Source organism: Micromesistius poutassou (genome assembly GCF_964030765.1).
Source record: "Micromesistius poutassou genome assembly, contig: SCAFFOLD_4434, whole genome shotgun sequence".
NCBI lineage: Eukaryota > Metazoa > Chordata > Actinopteri > Gadiformes > Gadidae > Micromesistius > Micromesistius poutassou.
Window position 1 is genome coordinate 1 of NW_028178347.1, and position 20,578 is coordinate 20,578.

The window sequence follows — 20,578 nt, forward strand, 5'->3', positions numbered from 1 at the left end:
AGCATGCTTTTGGTAAGGTCAGTTGCTCCTCTTCTGCTGCTAGGGTGCTGATCTTTTTCAAATGAACTTAAATATTTTCTTTTAGGTAACTTCCTCATTGGTTACATCTTGTTTCAAAATTTCTTCAGTTATATTTTACATAAATTACACCTCACATTTCCAGGAGCGAAGCACCCCCCCCTCCCCCCAAAATAAGAAAAGAAATAAAAACTCAAGACTGTCATACGGTCTTGATTTCCAAGCCATTTAAAATATGAATTTGACCAACTGCCAACAAAAGGTTGTTTTTAATTGTTTTTAACCACAATAACTCTCAGCCCCTTCTACCCAAATGTGTGATTTTAAGCCTTTATTTTAGGCTATAGCAGAGATAAAGACATGTGTATGTGGTACCTTAGGTTTTTTTTTCCTTTGGTTACTAGCCTGGGACTACCCCTACACTTGTAGGGGTGGTCGCAATGACTTCTATACTCAATAAGGGGGCCTCTACACTCACATCTATACACTTACTAAACCACTGAAGCCCCTTTATTTTATCCACCGGCCCGGGGACTATGGATGAAAGCCAGCCTCCCTGTCTGATTCAGGCAAATTAACAGCATTGATTTTGAACATAGCGGATAAACCAATACTTTAAGGTGAAAAAGGTGCTTCTAGGTGAGACAGAGTGGTTGATTCTTATCTAGTGTACCTTTCAGTATTTTTTACTTATATCTTGTAAAATTTGAAAAGTTTATTATTATTTAATTATTAATTATTTTCCACTTCCATTCCAAGGCTAGTGGGACCAGGAAATGGTTTGGTAAGAACACCTTAAACTGTCCTTATTTCACCACTGGGTGTGATGTTGATCAGCCATTACAAGACCCGTAGTGACATTTGAGTTCCACCCAGATGTATGATTTGTGGATCTTCCTGACAGTGGGGATAGCCCCAGTGTTTACTTCCCCTCTTATTAAATGCATTCAAGTCCCAAGGTCACAAAAGGCCTCCACCTCGCGTCACTGATGCAAAAGGAACAAAAGGAACAAAAAACATAAGTAAATAGAGTACAAAGAATGTCCAGAATGATTCATGATGTATGTATATACATTACCGGTATCTGCAGTTTAGAAGGGTCGGCTAATCAAGATGAAAGATTAATGATGTGGCTGGTAGTTGAGCTTCTAGTTTGTTTGGTTAAGATAACCTAAGCCTCACCCTTGATTGACATCCACCTGGTCCAACCGAATCCAACCATTGGGCAAGGGAGCATCATTGTGTTTTTATTCAGCATTCTATACTGTCCTATCCGTGTTAAATATTTTGTCATATACAGATATCGGCTGTTGTTACCATGCGTTTATCTACAGAATGACTGGTATTATCTTTGAATCATTTTGACGTTGCCCAGTGAACACCGAAACCACCCTTAATTGTAGTAAATGACCAGTAACCAGGGACTTTAACGTTCTCCTCGCCTGCTCCTAGGGGAACTTTGGCAGCGTGGAGCTGTGCCGCTACGACCCCCTGGGGGACAACACGGGCGAGCTGCTGGCTGTGAAGAAGCTTCAGCCCAGCAAGCACTCCTTCCTGGACGACTTCACCAAGGAGATCCACACGCTCAGTGTCCTGCACTGTGACTACATCGTCCGCTACCGGGGGGTGAGCTACAGCACTGGTGAGCTCTGCACTCCTTGTGTGTGTGTTGTTTGTTGCGGGCGGGAGGATCCGAATGGGGGAGGACACAAACTGGGGAGGACCCAAACGCAAGCCAAAGGAAACAAAGACGTAGGATTTGATAAGATAAGGAATTTACTGAAGACACTAGAATCTATGACAGGCCAGGCACAGAAAAGGTGACAGGGAGGGGAGACGGGTGATGGGCTGGTAGATTGGACTGGTAAAGGTTTCGTTATTGGGGCAGGTAGTCTGACAGGTGAGGAGTCGGCAACAGACAGGTAGTTAGGCAGGTAGTTAGACAGGTGATGGTTCGGCAACAGGCATGAAGTTTGACAGGCGATGGTTCGGCAACAGGCAAGTAGTTAGACAGGTAAAGAGACAGGTAAGGAGTCAGCAACAGGCAGGTAGATAGACAGGTAGTGAGACAGGTGAGTCGGCAACAGGCAGGTAGTTAGACAGGTATCTAGACAGGTGGAGTCAGCAGGCGCATAGTGGGACCAGCGGGAGTCGGTGACTGAACTAGAATATAAAGGCCTGAAGCATTCTGAGGCCCCAACACAAGCACAAAGGTGGTTGACAGCTGTGTCCCATTATAGTCCTCTCCATTCGCCCAGGCTGTGGCGACTATTATTATCCAACCTCTCTAAACGATAAGATAATATACATACATGGATCATGAATCATAGTGAAGTGGGAGAGAGGCTTTGAGGTTTTTTGTGGCTTTGTTCCAATCCCCAGGTGCGCCAAATCAATTCACGTTGTTTACTCATTTCACCAACCAAGTCTCTGGAAAGGCATCCACACGGAACCTAACACGTGCGCACAGCCCCACACACACCTTTATCTTTGTTTGAACAACATTACTTACAAGGCATCTGTCAGCGGATTAGCCTATGTTCCTAGCGCAACTTGCATGCTACAGAGATGGAATCTGGGGAACATTTAAGCAATAGCTCATGACAGGCTGTCGAATGTTCTCATTATACCACAGTTAAGGGGCGTTGTTCGGCCCGACGCGAAGCAGAGGGATGGCGACCTTTCACAGACTTAAGCTTGTTTCGCCGGCAATTTAGCCTACTATCGAGCAGTTCACTCGCCGTGTGCCTATTGCTTTCGTTAGTGTCCTGGACCTCTCTCGATCGCCTTACTCACTCCCGGAAAAACAACCTTTCCACCCTCTGCATCAATCGACATATTTTTAGGCCCCTGTGAACTATGCTATTGCTTTTATAAATAAACAGTTAAAGTTATACGCGCCGTGATATGGAACTCTGCAATCTGATTGGACGTCATAGCAGTCATTTATACGCCCATTATACAACAGTTAGGAACTAATCAGATTGCTTGATTTAAGCCCCCCGTTTTATAAAGTCCAATGGCAAGCAAACTGTTAACTTAATTTCCCAAAATCCCACTTAGTTTTTATATGCAACGGTTATGCAACACTGAGCAGGATGCATAGGGGGGATATAAACAAAACCTTTGAGAAGTGTTGTTTTTTATTATTTCAAACATGAAGTCGGCTTCTATTTAATATATTTTTTATTACATCATTTATTCAGAAATAATTTAAACGGGGCGGAGGGGGGAACAACTTCCATGTTTTTTCAGTAGTTGGAGGCAACTCCGTCCTGGGATCTGCGCCAATATTTTATATTAAGTGAGCTATTGCTTTTATAAAACAGTTACAAGTTTGGCAAAATGAAGGTCATAGACACACAAAATTTTGAAAAAACAAGAAAGTAAATGTAAATAATGTATTTAATGTATATAAATGTATATATATATAATGTTTGGTTCATGTTTATTAGTTAAATAGATGCTTCAGGCCTACTGGCCTTCAGACCAGTACAAAGTAAAATAATCAAACCAATTCGCTATAAGGTTTAAGAATTAAGAATTAAGAATTTCTAAAAATCTGAACTTTTTGTAGAATTGGGCTTAAGCACTTTTTTTCGAACCTTTCCTTAGCAATAGGTAAAACAAAATGTAAAAAGCAGTTCTTCCTCTGGCGCGTCTGTTATTTTGCTCCTTCGCCTCCATCAGGTCGTCTCAGCATGAGCCTGGTGATGGAGTACATGCCCCACGGCAGTCTGATCGGCTACCTGGAGAAGAACTCCTCCGTCGGCCTCCGACGCATGCTGCTCTTCGCCTCGCAGATCTGCAAGGTACCACCTATGCTTACACCTACTTTACTGGAGAACTGCTTCGATTATTCATCGTTTTCGCAATAACAGAACGCAGTGTCAACAGCAACTGGCCACACAGACTATGCCAACTTAATAACTGATCAAGAGTGACTGGTTAACTCAATGTGAGTTAACCACCCTAGCTAACAGTCCATCACACAGAAATCACGCAGCCAGATCACTGGATAACAATATGAAACAATATGAACTGAAATAATTCATTTTATATTCATACGTCTTCATCGTACATGCATACAAAATTAATTGTGAGTACTGTTGTGGAGATTTGAGCATAACTGATTTGAACCCAGCCCTCGGATTATCACTATTCCAACCGTAGCGTACCATAAATAGACTCGTTGTCACATTCAGTGTGGCTGACTGGGACCTGGAAAAGTCGGACAGTAATGACTTGGAACTGCTTAGATTAGTCATTGTTTTCGCAATACCAGAATGCAGGGTCAACAGCAACTGGCCACACAGACTATGCCAACTTAATAACTGATCAAGAGTGACTGGTAACTTAATGGTCACCAGGACCACCCTAGCTAACCGTCCATCACACAGAAATCACGCAGCCAGATCACGTTTTATCCTGTGCAATGACAAATAAAGGCTTCTTCTTCTTCTAACCTAGCAATTGTAAATGCTAAGCACTTGAATCTTTTTACTGTACCGACAGCAATATATTGTTTCTCTTTCTTCTGTCAAACGTACTTATTGTAAGTTGCTTTGGATAAAAGCATCTACTAAAGTCTCTAAATGTAAATGTGAAATGTAAATATAACTGGGTGTGTGAAGCCCTTTGAAAATGCAAATGTGATCAAGGGCTTTACAAATCAAATGACCCTACCTCAGCATCTCTTCTGGTGAATACCACCCTGTTCTCCTCCCCAGGGAATGGAGTACCTTCAGAGCATGCGCTACGTGCACCGGGACCTTGCGGCCAGAAACATCTTGGTGGCCAGTGAGTCCTTGGTCAAAATCGCAGATTTTGGCCTGACCAAAATCATCCCTTATGACAAGGAGTACTACTGCGTCACACAACCGGGAGAAAGCCCCATCTTCTGGTTTGGCATTTATTTTATTCTCAAAATCAATCCAATCCATCAATTGTGTTTATAGAAATGCACCGAAAGTCCTAACCCTATCACTTAACTGTTTACTACCAAGTTGATGAACGCTGCTAAAGTAACATAACACAGATGCACTGAAAAGTAAAGAAAGCATTTTATAACCATCAACCCCAATGCAGTCAGATTCATATTCAGATTTAGAGTTTATCTTCTATCTTATCTTATCTATCTTATTGTACAAATACACAAGAGTCAAATTGTTAGGCTTGGTACCTTATCCACCAGTATCCACCTTTTAACTCTTCTTTGCCCTTCCGTTCCAGGCATGCGCCAGAGTCCATCACAGAGTCCTCCAAGTTCTCCCACAAGTCTGACGTGTGGAGCGTGGGCGTTCTGCTTCACGAGCTCTTCTCCTACTGCAACCGCCACCAGAACCCCAAACGGGTAAGGGGTCCCATGCTGAAACCCTGACGCAACTTTGTCAATAAGTAATCATGAAGTGAACTAATGTACATCTAATGTATATCATGACTAACTAATCATGAAGTGAACTTATATATATATACTATATATGTCATGAATAACTAATCATCAACGACTTCTTCCTAGATGTGTAGAACTTGATCTTGAACATTCCCGGCCCACGACCAATATGTATCACGCTAAAACGACAGGGCGCACCGACAAGGAAGTTGGCTTCCTGGTCGCCAACTCAGGTGCGATTTCTCAACCCCCGGTTCAAGCCTAAATGTCATGTGATGTCATTTTAACATGCCCCACATCGTATGCGGTGAGACATGACAAAGATAACTGGTCTGCTTTGTTCAAGCAACTTGTGACATCAAAAGTTGCACAATCAGAAGAGGAAGCACTGGTCAGCCGTGTCACTGCAGCGTGATACATACCGGTCACGTGCCGGGAACGTTATGAAGATCTACACACCAAGGACGAAGTCATCCGCCTTATGATTAATTATTGTCATTGGTCAATAATTAATCCTGGTGGATGTGGATGACTTCATCCTTGGAGTGTAGATCTACACTCCAAGGATGAATTCATCCACTTTATGATTAATTATTGACCAATGACCATGGCTTCATAGGAGCATTGGAAAGTTAGTGAAGTAATGGTCATTGCAAGGTCATTGCCAGTAGTTTTTTTGTGTGTATTTATACCATTGTCTTCACTGCGCCAACGTATCAGCAGAAATCTATTGTATGCGTCAAGATACCTTGCGATGAAGCTGATTTTGAATCAGAACTAGTCAATCACAACCTGACTAAAACACACATTAGGTGCAATAGATGCTTTTCCCAGAGGCAAAGCCTTACGAGGCTACCTCTGTGAAAAGGGTTGATGAGGGCACACAGGAGGGCTTTGGATCTCACCCGTTATGTTGTGATTTAAAGCTGTACATGCAGAGGATGAGCAGCAACACACAGGGCCAGGCCATGGCCATGCACCTGCTGGCTGTACTGAAGGACAACTGGAGGCTCCCGGCTCCCGCCCACTGCCCCGCCAGGGTGAGTCAACTGCCAATCAAACGCAACCAATCACCACGTCCCCATTTAACCGACCAGGGGAGGTTAAAGTTTGGCGGTTTGGCGGTTAGTTTGCTTACAACAGCAAACTCTTTTTATTGGTTGATTGAGCCGTCGGTAAACCATGGAGGAGGTTAAATTTATTTATTTTAATCTATTTGCTCTTTCATTTTTTTATTTACATTTCATTTAAACAGATTGGATGCTTATGTACATAATTTTCTGGCCCACCTCGTTTTCCTGCATTCAAAACTATTTTGGGCCTTATCTCTGATACTTTCTCGGACCACGGCTACTCTTGTGTTTCCTCCTCAAGTCTCCACTCCTCAAGAGGGGCCGTCCGTGTCGTGTTATCCACCCATATCCATGGCGATATGACATACCTGATGTAACAGCTAGACGTGTCCCCTTACCTGCAGGTGTACTCGTTGATCAGGCAGTGCTGGGCCTACAGCCCCGAGGACAGGCCCTGCTTCTCCTCACTGAGCAACCAGATCCACCGCATCACCCAGGAGGACGCGCTCAACTGAAGGGCCTGCACGAGCCATCATACACCGTTCTAGATAGGAGCAGGTTGTCAAATCAAAATGACATGTGATACTTCATAATAAGAGTACTACGTCGTCTTCTGTGTGTCATGTTTACCTAATTATGTGTTTGTAGCAGTGTTCACGCTCCACGCCACCTAAGCAGCTATTACTGGGAACCAGGACACAGGATGATGGTGTTGAAAGCGGTTTATTGAAGAGTGCGGGTACAATGATACACACAGATGGTGCTCTATGCTGCCATGCAGGGTGTCTCTCCCTGGGTGTGTGCAGTGATGGCTTATTTACCCTGGGCACACTGATTACTCAACAGGCAACAGCTGTGCAGCCTCACCCAGCCCCAGAGTACAATTAGTCTGGCACAGGCCAGGTGAGGCTGTTTAAACCAGCAACTCGCGCGTACTCGCGTACTTGGAATTGGAACAGTGCTAGGGCTACCACTGATGACGTTTATCGAGAACGCAAGTACACGAGAACACACGAGAACGCGAATTGAGAAACGGCTACAGGCAGTGTTGTCATACCATAGCGGTTGTTATATTATTTTTATTCATAGTAAATAATTCTTACAAGAGGCACAGATGTGTATAAAAAAAATTTGGAACTGTATCGGAATTTTCTACTTTATTATTATTTTTACTTGCTGTTTTCAGTGTTTTCCCATCAGTAAGGCACGTTTCCTATTCCTGTAGCTAGATAGCCACCTCTAAAGGGCTCATTAGAGAGCAGGTGTAGACAGAGGTTCATTATTCAGCGCTCTGACCTGGCATTATGCAGGTAAGAAAGGCAGTGGAACAACATTATATGAACTGGGTATTTTCCATGGAGCACCAAATCATACATGAGTAAACCTAGGTAAATGCAGTAGGCACGCACCTCTATAAACTCACTATTGTCTTTTTTTTCCATGTAATGTTCTGATGGTTATGTGGTAGATGCAGCAGATATAGAGTTGTTTGTTTGGAGAGGATTTAAGAGGAAGAGAGACAGTGAGGGCTGTGGCTCTTCTGGGAGGAGGCTGTGGTATGTGGTATGTGGCACAAAATAAGATCAGGAAGTATTGTTTCCTGAACTGGCTGCAGACCATATGGAGTTTCGGTATGAAGCTCATATATATATATATATATATGCATTGTTAATAAATGATTTATTTTGATGGCAAGACGTTCATTAATAACACAAAGAGCAGCTGGTCTCAGTGTCTCTTTCTCTCCTCTCCAAACCATCAGGGCCAGTGCCAGTCCAAACACTCACAACGACAATCAGCGAACGCATAATACAATAATATTAATAATACATAATAATAATACAATACCTTTATGTCTCCTGCTACATCTACCATGTTACCTGAAGAAGACTATATGGGAAAAATAGAAATAGATGACATTTGTTTTTTTTTAAACCGGGGCTACCAAACAATAATTTAAGAGGATACATGCCACGTTTAAGAGTCACTAAGCAATCTTAGTGTGTGTGTGTGTGTGTTTTTAGTGATAAAAAAAATGTTATGAACACACAGGTCCATTTAAAGGACGATGGCATGTGTAGTCTGTTCGGTATTGTGAAACCCGATGCACCGCATGGCAGAAGGAGGAAACGTGAGTCAATTCTAAAGAAATGTCATTTCCTGTAAATGTTTTCATCAGTGTTTCAAACAGTGTTTAATGGAGTTCTCATCATTGTACAATATATGAGTATTGCATATATAAGGTTCTAAGAAAATTAAAACATTTATTAATTATTTATTTCATATATAGATCTATTTTTTTATCCTTCAATAATAGCTGAGATTTCAGTGGGCATTTGGCCAAAGACACGTGATGTATCAAGCTGTGACACGTGTGGTCCCTCACTTTGTTATAAAAAAGTTTGAGAAAACTAAAGGGAGGGTAATGGACGCTTGGAGCTTTTCTCAACAAGTGTTTTTTGCTGAAGTGATTTGCTGAAGTGCACCAATAATTATTAATCAGGGATTAAGCGACTTGGATTAAGAGACACTTTATTTTAATGTCATTTTTATGATAATAGTTCTATGCAGCCTAAATTATTTAATAGTTTTACCATAGCATTTTGTAGCATCTGATCAAAGCACGCTTGGCAAGTAAAGCCTAGCAAGTAAAAAACAAGTGCATGGCACTTGTTTCTAAGAATATCTTTACTGCAGCCATATATTGTTGTTTCTTTCTTCTGACAAAGTACTTATTGTATTTTCGCTTTGGATAAAAGTAATTTTGATCAACAGTGTATTGCCTTTTGAGTTGTAATGTTTTCGCAGACCCTGTGAATGTGTACAACAAATCCCCCCTGGGGGCAAATAAAGTTATATTCTATTCTATTCACTTATTTTGTTTTCCTTATTCATTCATTTATTCAGTGTTGACGGGAAAGGTCCGCACCTGTCTGAGGAAGCAAATGACTTGCTTAATGTGTGTGTTGCTATGGTGACATGGCAAGGAGATAATAAATTGCCTCCCTGGTGACCACCAGCAATGGAACAACAACTGCACAAACAGTCTGGACCACGACTGAAGAGGGAGGCGTAAATCCAATTCCTTCTCCACTTATTATGCCACCGAATCACTTAGGGTGGAATATTCCCTAAACCTACCCTCTACAGCCTTGAAAACATGGACATGGTTTTTGTTCGATATTCATGTAGGTCACCTCATTGAGCAGGTCTTCTAACCTTACCATGTACTATCAGAATCCGTTTTGAAACCAACACCCTCAATACCAATAGCAAATGGTGGCCCATCGTAAACCATAGATAGCTGTACATACAGACATACATACACATATACCACATATACTGCCCTTTTATGATGCTGCGGTTATTAATACCTTTCCCATCATGCCACTGGGTATCTTCAAGTAACAGCACCTAAATATACCTTTGTGAGTGCCAGTGCTCTTCTGGGTTTACACATCTGTTGTATCGAGGTCAGTGAACTGTATCTCCTCATACATTTTGAAAGTGAGGATTGAGTGTTGACTGCCACATGCTGTTATTAGGGTATGAGGTGTGATATAAATGTGTGATATAAAGCGGGCCGGGGAGTTGAGTTAGGTTTGGATTTAGGGTTGGGGTAGGCCTGTGTGTTTAAAGTAGGTTCTTGGGTTAGGGATCCAGTTTTGCAGCGCTTTGTTTCAGGTAAGTGTTAGGTAGTGCAGTGGTAGGGCTGATTTAAAGGTTGGTTTACGTTGAGGTCTAGGGTAAAATAAGGATTCATTTAAAGGTTGGATTACAGTTAGATCTAGGGTAAGACTGGGGTTTGTTTAAAGGTTGGGTTCTAAAGTTGCAGTATGTAGGATTAAGTAGCATGTAGCGGTGAGGTTGCAGATTGCAATCACCTGAACACCCCCCCCCCCCTGCCTAACCTCTCCCTTACACACAACCAAGGAGAAGCTTTGGTTGCCTGTACTGGGCCTTTAGGCGACAGTAGGTACATCCAAAATGATGTCATACAAGTGATGAGGTTGCTTGATATATTTATACATTTTATTTAGTTATTTTGTCTGTAAAGCTAATGATCTTAGTTTACACGTAAGATAATTATTATGATTAAAAACAATATCACCAAGACAGAATAAAAGCATATATAAATTCAACTTTATTAATTGGGAGGAACACAACTTCCCCTTTCTTTAATTTTTAACCGCCTAGTGAAAATTATTTCCGTTTTTGTGAACAGTCAGCAACAGTCCACTAGAGATCCATTACTCGCTTTAACTTCTTTAGGCACCTTGGTAGACATATAGATATTACAACATTCCCTTTGTGTTTAGGTTATAAAATGATCTCATCATATTATACATTTACCAGCATGATTTCCTTCTGAAATCTATTCTATTTTAAGCCCTGTTACCTGTCATGAAAGAGTGCATTTATTATTATTATTGTCCCTGTTATATCATCAAACCTGCACCAATATGGAAGACATACATTCCCCACAGGCACACAAAGACCCCCTCTCCAGTCCTGTCCCTGTCCTTATTGAGGAACTGAGCAGCTTTAAGGCACAGTCGATTTTACTTCAGTTCACTTCTGCCAACAGATCAGCGCAGGGTCCCGCACCTGGTTCCACATGATGTAAATCTGATGCGGCAGAAACCTGTGCACCAGCAGAACGTCCTGGTAAAAACAGGGGTCCCGCGAGTCCATCTTCTGTGAGGGGACGTAGAGCCCCGCAGTTCTTATGGCCCTGTGGCTGACGGGTTTGAGACCCACCTGGGCCAAGCACATCCCCATGTAAACGTCGTCGATGGGATGCAACCCGATGGACTTGGACGCGTTAAAGATGACCATGGCGGTGTGGCCGGACAGGAGGTAGCCCCCTCCGCCGCAGTACGTCGGGTAGGACTGCGACTCCTGCACCTGAACGGGCACATAGTACTTGCTGTTGGGGTGACGGATGGGGCCGACATTCTGGATGAGGGTGCCGACAAACAGGTGGCGCCCTCCGTCGTGCTCGCGGAGGAACTCCACCATGTTGTCCGTGTGGGCGAAGATGTCGTCGTCGCCATTGAGCAGGAAGTGTGCCCGGGGACAATGCTCCTCCATCCAGCCCAGGAAGAGGACCTGCTTCAGGGTCAGGTTGTAAAAGGAGTCCTTGAAGTCCCACTGGAGGATGTCACCATGCTGCCTGTGCTCCAGCTGCAGCAGCTTGTTCAGTCGACGCTTCTCGAAGCCGGTGCCAGTCGTCCCCGAGATGAAGAGCCGGCGGATCCAGAGGCCCATGTGTGGCCGCTCCTCGGCCCAGGTCTCGCGGAGCACCTGCCTCCGCTCGTAGTTCATGGGGGACGACTTGATGACCAGGAGGAGGAAGACGTCAGCGGAGCCGTTGGGCCCACCGCATTTGTCGGGCAGGTCGAGCAGCAGGGGGAAGGATTTACAGTGCTGGTAGTACAGGAAGTCTTTGAGGTGGTCCGGTAAGGTGGAGAAGCCCGTGATGTTGGCCGCCGACAGGTTCTGGTGACAGACGTCCCAGAAGCGGCGAACCGGCGTCCTCATGTATTCCATGGTGGCTTTGGAGAGGAGCTGGTTGGGATTGGCTGTTCTGGCGGTACTCGTGGCGTCCAGATTGGATCGAGTGGCTTGGGTATTCCAGAGTAGAAACATGATGCACAGGACCCCCATCAGAATGAAGGCCTCAAATGTTAAGCTTTTTCTCCTCTTCATCTTTGATAACTCTGCAATGGCACAGACAAAACCAGTTAATAACAATGGAACCATTTCACAGGACTAAATATTTCACTATGAAAAATATGTATATAATAATAATTATTATTATTAATTATAATAATTATAATTGTGTATATATAATGATGAATGAATGAATTCATGAGTAAGGGAAGAGAAAGTAAGTAAATATATATATAAAGGAATTGATGAGTAAGAAAAGAGAAGAGTAATTATTTTGAGTGTGAGGTCACCAAGTGGCCCAACTCCAACTGAACCTGCTGAACCAATGGGGCGATACAGGGAATGGAACCCTGGATAGTTAATGTTCAAAGCCCTGCATGTAAATATAATATATAAATGTAAAGAATGTAAAAAGACTCATTATCCCTTAAACCTGTGTAAGAATTTGGGACAGCTTCTCATGAGGGACCTCTTTAGTAATTAAACAGTCTGCTCGAGCTCCTGCACTTAAGATACAAACTAACTTAACAATATATACTAACAACTAGGGGTGTAACAATACACTCATTCATACCAAAATCGTTCGGTACGGGTCTAACGGTTCCATGCACGTGAGAGTGTCTTGTCTTGTCCTGATGTTTTGTATTGAGGACCACAATGAAAATAAGTCCTGGACTTTATTGTGTTTTTATCCTCAATTGTATTTGATGTCTTTCCATTTGTGTAAGGCATTTGTTTGATACAATTTAATAAATCTAATCAAAATCCAATTGTTTAATAAAAATAAAATAATAAAAACTGCTGTACCGAAAAACATACAGAACCGTGACTTAAAAACCGAGGTATGTACCGAATCTGTGACTTTTGTGTATCGTTACACCCCTACTAACAACAAACTAACTATACTTTCATATATGACCTCCGTCTTTTCTCCGCATTTGTGGAGCAGGAGGTTCGACCGTGAGGGTCGTTCACACTTGTTCACACTTGATGCCCGATATGCAGAGATCGGTGTCGCACAGTCATCAGTAGAATCTCCGGCTGCTTAAGGGGGGCGGGCTTACAAGGGGCAGGATATGACTTAGGGTCGAGGTTCGCAAGAGGCGGGATCGGGTTTGTTTTGGTTTGACCGCAGACAGCGCGCAGGCAGAACGGGCAGAACTCATTGCGATCATCATGGGGTCCCCCAATGGCGCTCCAGCTCCCCCCTACAGCAGAACCTGGTGGGGGCCCCGATGGAGGTGGTCCCCGACCACACCCCCCCGGGCTACTGCTGACTCTGGGGTTCGGCAGAGGAGGGCCTCTGCCGACCGCTGCTGGAGACGTACTTCCCAACCAGGGAGCAAGGCTGTGCGGCAACGGGGCAGCCACCAGCAGGGGCCGAGGCGGCGACGCCGGCCCCCTGAACACTCGGGACACTCGGGTTGGGTGTTGGGGTCGTCGGGACGCCTGACCCCTAAGGTGGGGGCTGTGTGGCGACCGTGGGCGTGGTCGCCGTGTTCCAGGTGCCGCAAGGGATACTGGGACAATTGTTTTCGTTATTTAGTCCGACACCATGAGTGAGAGTGTTGTTCGTGTTGGTCAGGTGTGCCGTGTTTCTGTGTGTTGTTGTGTGTGCAAATAACGACAACTCCCGTAGCCGAGTGAAAGCATAATTCAAACCAGCTAAACTACTTCATACACTCGTGCACTCGGCAGCATGTTGGAAAGTCACTTCCTTCCTTATTCCTGAAAAAACTGTCCCGTTTCAAATATAATAGTCACAATAGTCAGCTGTTTTACCCGAGGGACAGTCGTGGACGGTCACATTTCTATTAAGTTGAATGACAAATTGTGGACATTTTGGCGATTTCTGCATGTAAAATCGGACATGTAGGCCCCTTAAGGTGTACAGGAAAAAGAAACTGTGGTCATCCAGGCACCAGGAGGCGTCTCCCATCGATCTACAGGGAATACAGAAGCCCTTGTCCAGCAACTGTTTGAGTCATGCTCTTTCACGCCAAGCCAAACGGCACCACACGTTGCAGGACTGGGCCCTGCTGCTTGTCAGGGACGGAGAGTGCAAGAGGAGTGGACCGGGAGCCAACAGAACTGGGGCCACTACTCGTCAGGGAGGGAGAGTGCAAGAGGAGAGGACCTCGGAGCCAACAGAACAGGCCACGGCGCCGCTGGCCACGTCACACTGTTGCATGCTGAGTCTGGTGTTGCGTGGGTTTGGTGTAATGGAAAACGAAGGGCGACGAGCCATACTGTGTTGTCATGTTTGTCAAGGCCTAGGCGGAATGGGTTGGGCTTGTCAGACCCCGAGACAGAGCAAGAGCGAGAGGGACGTAGAGGGAGAGAGAACGAGCGAGAGAAAGCGAGGCAGAGAGATGTATATTGAAAGAGAGGTGAGAGAGAGAGAAAGAGAGAGAGGAAACAGGAAGCAGACTTTTTTCCTACAGCTGCATCTCTGCCAAAGTTTCACACAGACTCACTGACACACACGTCATTAAGCTTTATTTATATAGCACTGTGCATTAATAAATAGTAAACGAGTGACTGACCAAACTTAATAAAATTAGAACCAATAGAAAGGACATGGATGGAAATTTCTAGAAATGGCTGTCTATAAAGATGGGCTTTTAGAAGTCGCTTAAAACAGTCCAAAGATTCAGCAAATCTGGTAGAATGGGGAAGATTTGCCCAGAGGATGACTCACACAGGGGCTTCTGTTTGAGGTAAAGACGTTACACGACTAGGCTTTTGGAGATTCTGAGGGGTGAGGTGTGCACGGAAATGACGATGATGATGTCATCTTGGCTGACATTACCTGCCTTTCTCTCTCTGTATTTACTGCCTCCTACACGTTTTACTTTGATGACTTTCCATCCAAGTATATTCTCTTGTTCTGTGTTCACACACACACACACACACACACACACACACACACACACACACACACACACACACACACACACACACACACTATGAAACTCAACCTTTTATTTATATTTTTGCTTCAATTTGATTTGACTAAAAGTTAGGTCAGATACCTGCATTATTTTTAAACATACAAATACAATATAATACACCCCCCCCCCCCTGTTATAATGTAAGCATAGCATTATAAGATTCTACAGAGTCTCACTCCGGCCAAAAACCAAAAGTTGGCAACCCTGCACTGTGAGGTAGCCTGGATCAAAAAAGCGTGAGGTAGCCTGGATCACAGAAGAGCCTAATAGAGAGACATTGCCATGAAGGACTTCTGCATAAACAAGATAGGCTTTCGTTAGAGTCGTTGCGACTGCACCCATGAGACAACTAAAATCCACATAGAAAACGTAGGCCTACATCTAAAACGACCGTCATTATTCACAGAACATGCAGCTAATGAGTCCCTTTCCTACCGTCTTCGGATAGCCTCGAGTCAGGCGCACCAGAACAACCCATTCCCGTTAATGAAACCAACTTTACACTTCAGCATCAAGTGCTGTCATTAACAGCACTTGAAGTCTGTATCATCCCGAGTGACGTCTGTATCATCCCGAGTGTTACAGTTTAGGCTATAATATATATATAGGCCTACAGTATACACATGATATTAACATAATAACTGGACCACACTTCTGAACGCCTAACGCCGAGCGATGAGCGGGGATCCCGTTACATGCAGCCCCGCGTGTTATGTGTAATGGGGCTTCACCGCGGTTGGTGACACCTACATCCCCGTTACACGCGGGGCCAAACGCACCGGGACCGCGGACACAGACCCCGGTACAGCCCCGTTACACGCGGGGCCAAACGCACCGGACCGCGGACACATACACGCGGGGCTGTCAGCGGTGAGCCCCGCGGTGAGCGCCCCGATGAGCCCCGTTGTTTCAGGCCAATGTGGAAACTCGGTTTTTCAGAGAGGATAGAATACACTTGTCAAACGGTGTCGTATGAACGTTGTTTCATTTATCGTTAAAGACCTTTAAGGTCTTTAAGATAAATGAAATAACGTTGATGTATTCCCCCGTAGGCCTACATTGTTATTTATTTTTCCTTACAACTTTTTTTTTTTGCTTATTTATCTCAATAGTCCAATACAACATATTTTTATTTATTTCATATTTAGGCCTATATGTAGGCTAGCCTATGGTTAAAACCATTTCAAGCGATAAACGAGACAACACTAATTTTTGTCCCCCCGTTTGTTGTTTTCTTTTTCATGAGAACTAGCCTATAACAATTTTTGTAGAGACAAATTTAGTTTGTGCTTATTTATCTTAAAAGTCCAATACGAGAACATTATGATATGATATTAAGCAGATCACCATGTAGCGCATCCATGCGCTATATCCTCCTCAATACAATATAGGCTACGTGTTCCGACCATGTAACACAACCACACGACATCGATAAGTCCACTCTTACCTTATTTTGGTTTATAAAGGCGTCCACTGGCCGCGTGTAGCCTGCTCTGTATATAACTTTGAAAGTCGCCCTTCTAGCGGTTCTCGCACCGACGCCCGCACATGATATCATACACCAGGCTGCCTCTTGCATGGGTGTTGCTTGCCTTGGCGTGCAAAGTGTTCGGTTTCTACATCCCATCTACGTCACGAGTCCCAATCACTTAACAGCAACGACTGCAAGGGCCCCCGAAGACCGTCTTAGATTCTGCAAGGTTACCAGACACTCCTGCAACCTAATTGAAGTCTTTATTTAATTGATAATTCCGGGCAGCCGCTTTTTAGTCAAGTTACATCAAGTCAGATATACTATTGTGTGCATTGGCTGTAAAACAAAAACAACAACTACAACTACATGATGCAACACACACACACACACACACACACACACACACACACACACACACACACACACACACACACACACACACACACACACACACACACACACACACACACACTTGAATTTGTAAAGAAGTGTCAATAACTCATCTCAATTAATGGAGTTTGTAATGTTTCTAATTAAATATCCACTAGTAACAAAGCTGTTTCATCACTTATTTGAAAAATCAAGGCTTGGTCATGTTCATCTGAACATTTTTCATATATTCTTTGGAAAAGTAAACAGAGAAGCTGCTAGGCCTTCTGCTAGGCCTTGCATATGCATACGGCATTGCAGTTAACATACTCAAAGCTCAAAGAAGGAATTAAGAAAGTATGCAACCACGTGTAGTGTATTTATTTTGGATGCAAGAAATAACGTAGTCTAGAGATTCTGAGAACCAAACCACAGACAGCTTCTTTGTGTTGAAATGTGCAGTCACCAAATGTCTGCTGATTGAGCACATGACTTTCCACACAGCTCTCCTAAATTTTTTCATGTAAGGTATGATTTACAATTGTTTTCATATGTTTAGAAGATTAACATTTGAACTATGATCACCTGTTAATATTTGTATTCAGCAGCTCTAGCACAGATTATATAATGGTGTGGCCTCAACATATATCAGTCTACTAGGCTCTGTATTAATACTGGTGGTTTCATCCGATCAGCACAAGGAGCAATCTTAGAAAGGTTCTGTGGAGACATAATAATATCCTTTCTTGTTATGTTCAATCACCAAAAGCAGTCTGCGTGTCCAAACCCCAAGGCTTATGCAAAGACGACAGGGGTTAGCGTGATTTGGATATGGTCTCTCCTTTCGGGTTGAACGTCTCTAGTCGAGCGTATGCAGGAGGAATCTCGCCAGGTCCATGTTGTGAACACCTCAGGTCGGGCAATCGTACCCACCGTTGTCTCCCACCTCCGCCTGTAAGCATTCCGCCATTTTGTGTCCTAACCGCTCCTTCAGCCTGAAGCGCCGCCTGATGAAGGTGCGGTACTCCTGGGCCTTCAGGATGGCGTAGTAGTCTGAGAACTTGTTGAAGAGGAAGGAGATGGGCATCCCATTGAGGATGATGCCAAAGGAGATGCAGGCAAAGGCCACAAAGCGTCCCAGGATGGACACTGGAACCACGTCACCGTAGCCCACTGTTGAAATGCTCACCTGAAGGAGGAAAGAGCCAGCAGACATGGTCAATAGAGCTTCAAAATAAAAGATGCATGTCCCTTAAAGAGACACCTGGAACTTACCCTCAACCAACTCTGTAATTGATACAGACAGAGTTACTTTAGACTTACACTTGCTCTACCATTTCCAAAGCAAATCTCGTTTTTTGTTTCCTGCAACTTATGGAAACCATTAGTCAAATCGGATTGGATTTGACTACATTAAATGTAATGGAAGAAAATATTGTGCTTTGCTGCCACGCCACACTATTGTTACAGTGTGTGTGTGTGTGCGTGTGTGTGTGTGTGTGTGTGTGAGAAGTTTTATAAACTACTTAACTTATTAATAAACATCTTCCGAACGCTTATTAACCTAATTAGAATAAGCCACATGGAAGTGGGCCGAATCGGGTTTGAAAAGGGTTAGGTTCCATATGATGTGTTCTGTTCAAAACGCTCATGAAAAGAATTTCGGATCAGTGTGAACAGCACACACCACATGCATGTGATCCTTCAACATTTCATCGGTGGCCCTACAAGACATGTGTTGCCATCTGAACTTCATTTGAGCGGCTAAAGGATTCAGCTCCAGAAGTACTCACTGCGGCCCACCACCACGCATCAAGGATGCTGCTGAACGGGGTGTTCGGTGTGTTTCGCTCGACAGAATGCAGCAGAGCGGAGAAGGTGAAGATGCCCATGGCGATGAAGAGGAGAAGGCAGCAGACCTGCTGGTAGCATTGGCGCAGGGTGAAGCCAAACGCCCGCATCCCGGTGGAATGGCGAGCCAGCTTCAGGATGCAAAAGACACGCATGAGTTTCACTATGTTGACGACCCGGCCGAGCCTGGAGACCTTGGCGACGGTCCTGAACTCTTCTTCTTCTTCTTGCTCCATGTCACTGTAAGCCTCAAACACGATGAGCACAAAGTAAGGCATGCCCGCCACAAAGTCCAGAAAGTTGAGGGTGCTCCCCAAAAACTCTTCACGTTGACAGGTGGTGGCGAAGCGGAGGACGTACTCTACGGTGAAGAACACAATGGAGATGATCTCCACCCACTCCATGTACGTTTTGCCATAGATGGCGAAGCTCCTGAAGTCCTCCACAGTGTTGAGGGTCAATGCCCCGATGGAGAGGAGCACAAAGAGGTTGGAGATCACGGCGAAGGCTTTGGCCTGGGGCGAACAGAAGGGGTTTTCCAGAAAGACCCAGATTGCCTTGCGAGCGTCCCCGAAGACCATGTCCTTGTAGCCTTCCAGGTCATGATTAACCTCGATCTCAGCCATCAACTCTCTTTCCACCTTCATGTTGTCCCTCATCTCATCTACCCTCTCCTCAAACATGATACGGCAGCAGCGTTTGGTGTCCCGCAAGCTCACGCCCCAGTAATCCAGCTCTTCCTCAAAGTTGACGGGACACATCTCCGTCATCACCCACAGAACCCCGCTGGTGTAGAAATTACAGATGTAGTAGAAGAAGGCCGGATCGCGGTCAAAGAAGAACTCGTTGCTCACCACAGAAAAGTCATCACACAAACTGAGTTGCTTTGAGTGGTCCGTGCAGAGGGCCAAAGACCCGATCCGTGTTTGGGGATATTTCATGGCAAGCTCCATGGGGATGTTAAACACTTTACCGCCAACATTAACATTTACTGTCTGCTGCAGTCTCTCTCCTGGTTTGGATTGCTTTCCTCTGGTGCAGGGGCTGTCCAGATAGTCCACGGAGTGCCATGCCTTGACGCTTGTTTGCTGGGAAAAAGGAAAGGTTTTGTCATCCGTCGCATCTGGCAAAATACCAAAGGCCAGAACATTAATGGTAGACCGGCGTTCATGCAGTTGTCTCCACAGCTGGAACCTCTTTGCATCCATGTGGACAACGTTTTAAAAAGGCAGGAAGTGTAAGTCCAGGACAGGAAGGAAGACTCCAGGAAAACAGACTAAATTGAAATCTGTTGATTCACAAGTAAAGGGAGTCTGACCGGCTGAGACACATGGCCCATTGAGTACCCAATCGTCTTCCTGTTTATCTAGGTACATGGTCACCACTACTTCAGTCCAGTTGGTCCTTGATGAGACAAAGATATCTTGCGTTTCCTCTCCTTAGGGGAGCAAATGAGGTCAGGGCGGTATTTGATGTGTAAGGTACTTGAGCCAGCCCCCTTAATCTCCTTGGTGTCCTGCCAATTGTCCTTAAGGACGTCATTTAGCGCAGACCTGGGATTAGGACACAAACGAAATGGAGGATGTATTGTGGGGGAGGAAGCTGAATGAACTCATGCAAGACCCATTTCCCCTTCCTTCCTGTCAACTCAGCATTGGGTCCTACTATGCAACCAGAAACAGGAGAAAAAATATGTATACCCGAATATAAATACAAACCAAAATATTATTTTAAGGGTAAGGTAAGGTTAAGGCACATTGGTGGTAAGGCA

The 20,578-nt window shown here is 44.4% G+C and overlaps 2 protein-coding genes and 1 pseudogene across 3 annotated transcripts; 1 reads left to right on the top strand and 2 right to left on the bottom strand.

The window, feature by feature from the left end:
• Positions 1-1,470: 1,470 nt before the first annotated feature.
• LOC311374600 (tyrosine-protein kinase JAK2-like) lies at positions 1,471-9,474 on the top strand (the record flags this gene model as incomplete). Its single annotated transcript, XM_084490409.1, has 6 exons — positions 1,471-1,660; positions 3,709-3,830; positions 4,749-4,921; positions 5,251-5,371; positions 6,337-6,450; positions 6,888-9,474. Coding segments are annotated over 6 exons (831 nt in total), but the record flags the coding sequence as incomplete, so codon positions are not given.
• A 1,045-nt stretch (positions 9,475-10,519) lies between these two features.
• On the bottom strand, positions 10,520-16,673 carry LOC311374599 (N-acetyllactosaminide beta-1,3-N-acetylglucosaminyltransferase 3-like). The gene is made up of 2 exons (XM_084490408.1): positions 16,561-16,673; positions 10,520-12,206 (listed from the first exon to the last, which is right to left on the bottom strand). The coding sequence occupies exon 2, from the start codon at positions 12,193-12,195 to the stop codon at positions 11,056-11,058; it is 1,140 nt and encodes a 379-aa protein (XP_084346534.1). The 5' UTR covers positions 12,196-12,206; positions 16,561-16,673; the 3' UTR covers positions 10,520-11,055.
• Positions 16,674-17,866: 1,193 nt separating this feature from the next.
• On the bottom strand, positions 17,867-20,015 carry LOC311374601 (potassium voltage-gated channel subfamily V member 2 pseudogene; annotated as a pseudogene). Its single transcript has 2 exons — positions 18,750-20,015; positions 17,867-18,145 (listed from the first exon to the last, which is right to left on the bottom strand). The product of its transcript is annotated as a potassium voltage-gated channel subfamily V member 2 pseudogene (transcript).
• Between the last annotated feature and the right edge of the window lie 563 nt (positions 20,016-20,578).

What these genes read in the sequence shown, in the direction of transcription:
- LOC311374599 (XM_084490408.1), bottom strand. Translation starts at nt 12,195, where the DNA reads ATGAAGAGGAGAAAAAGCTTAACATTTGAGGCCTTCATTCTGATGGGG.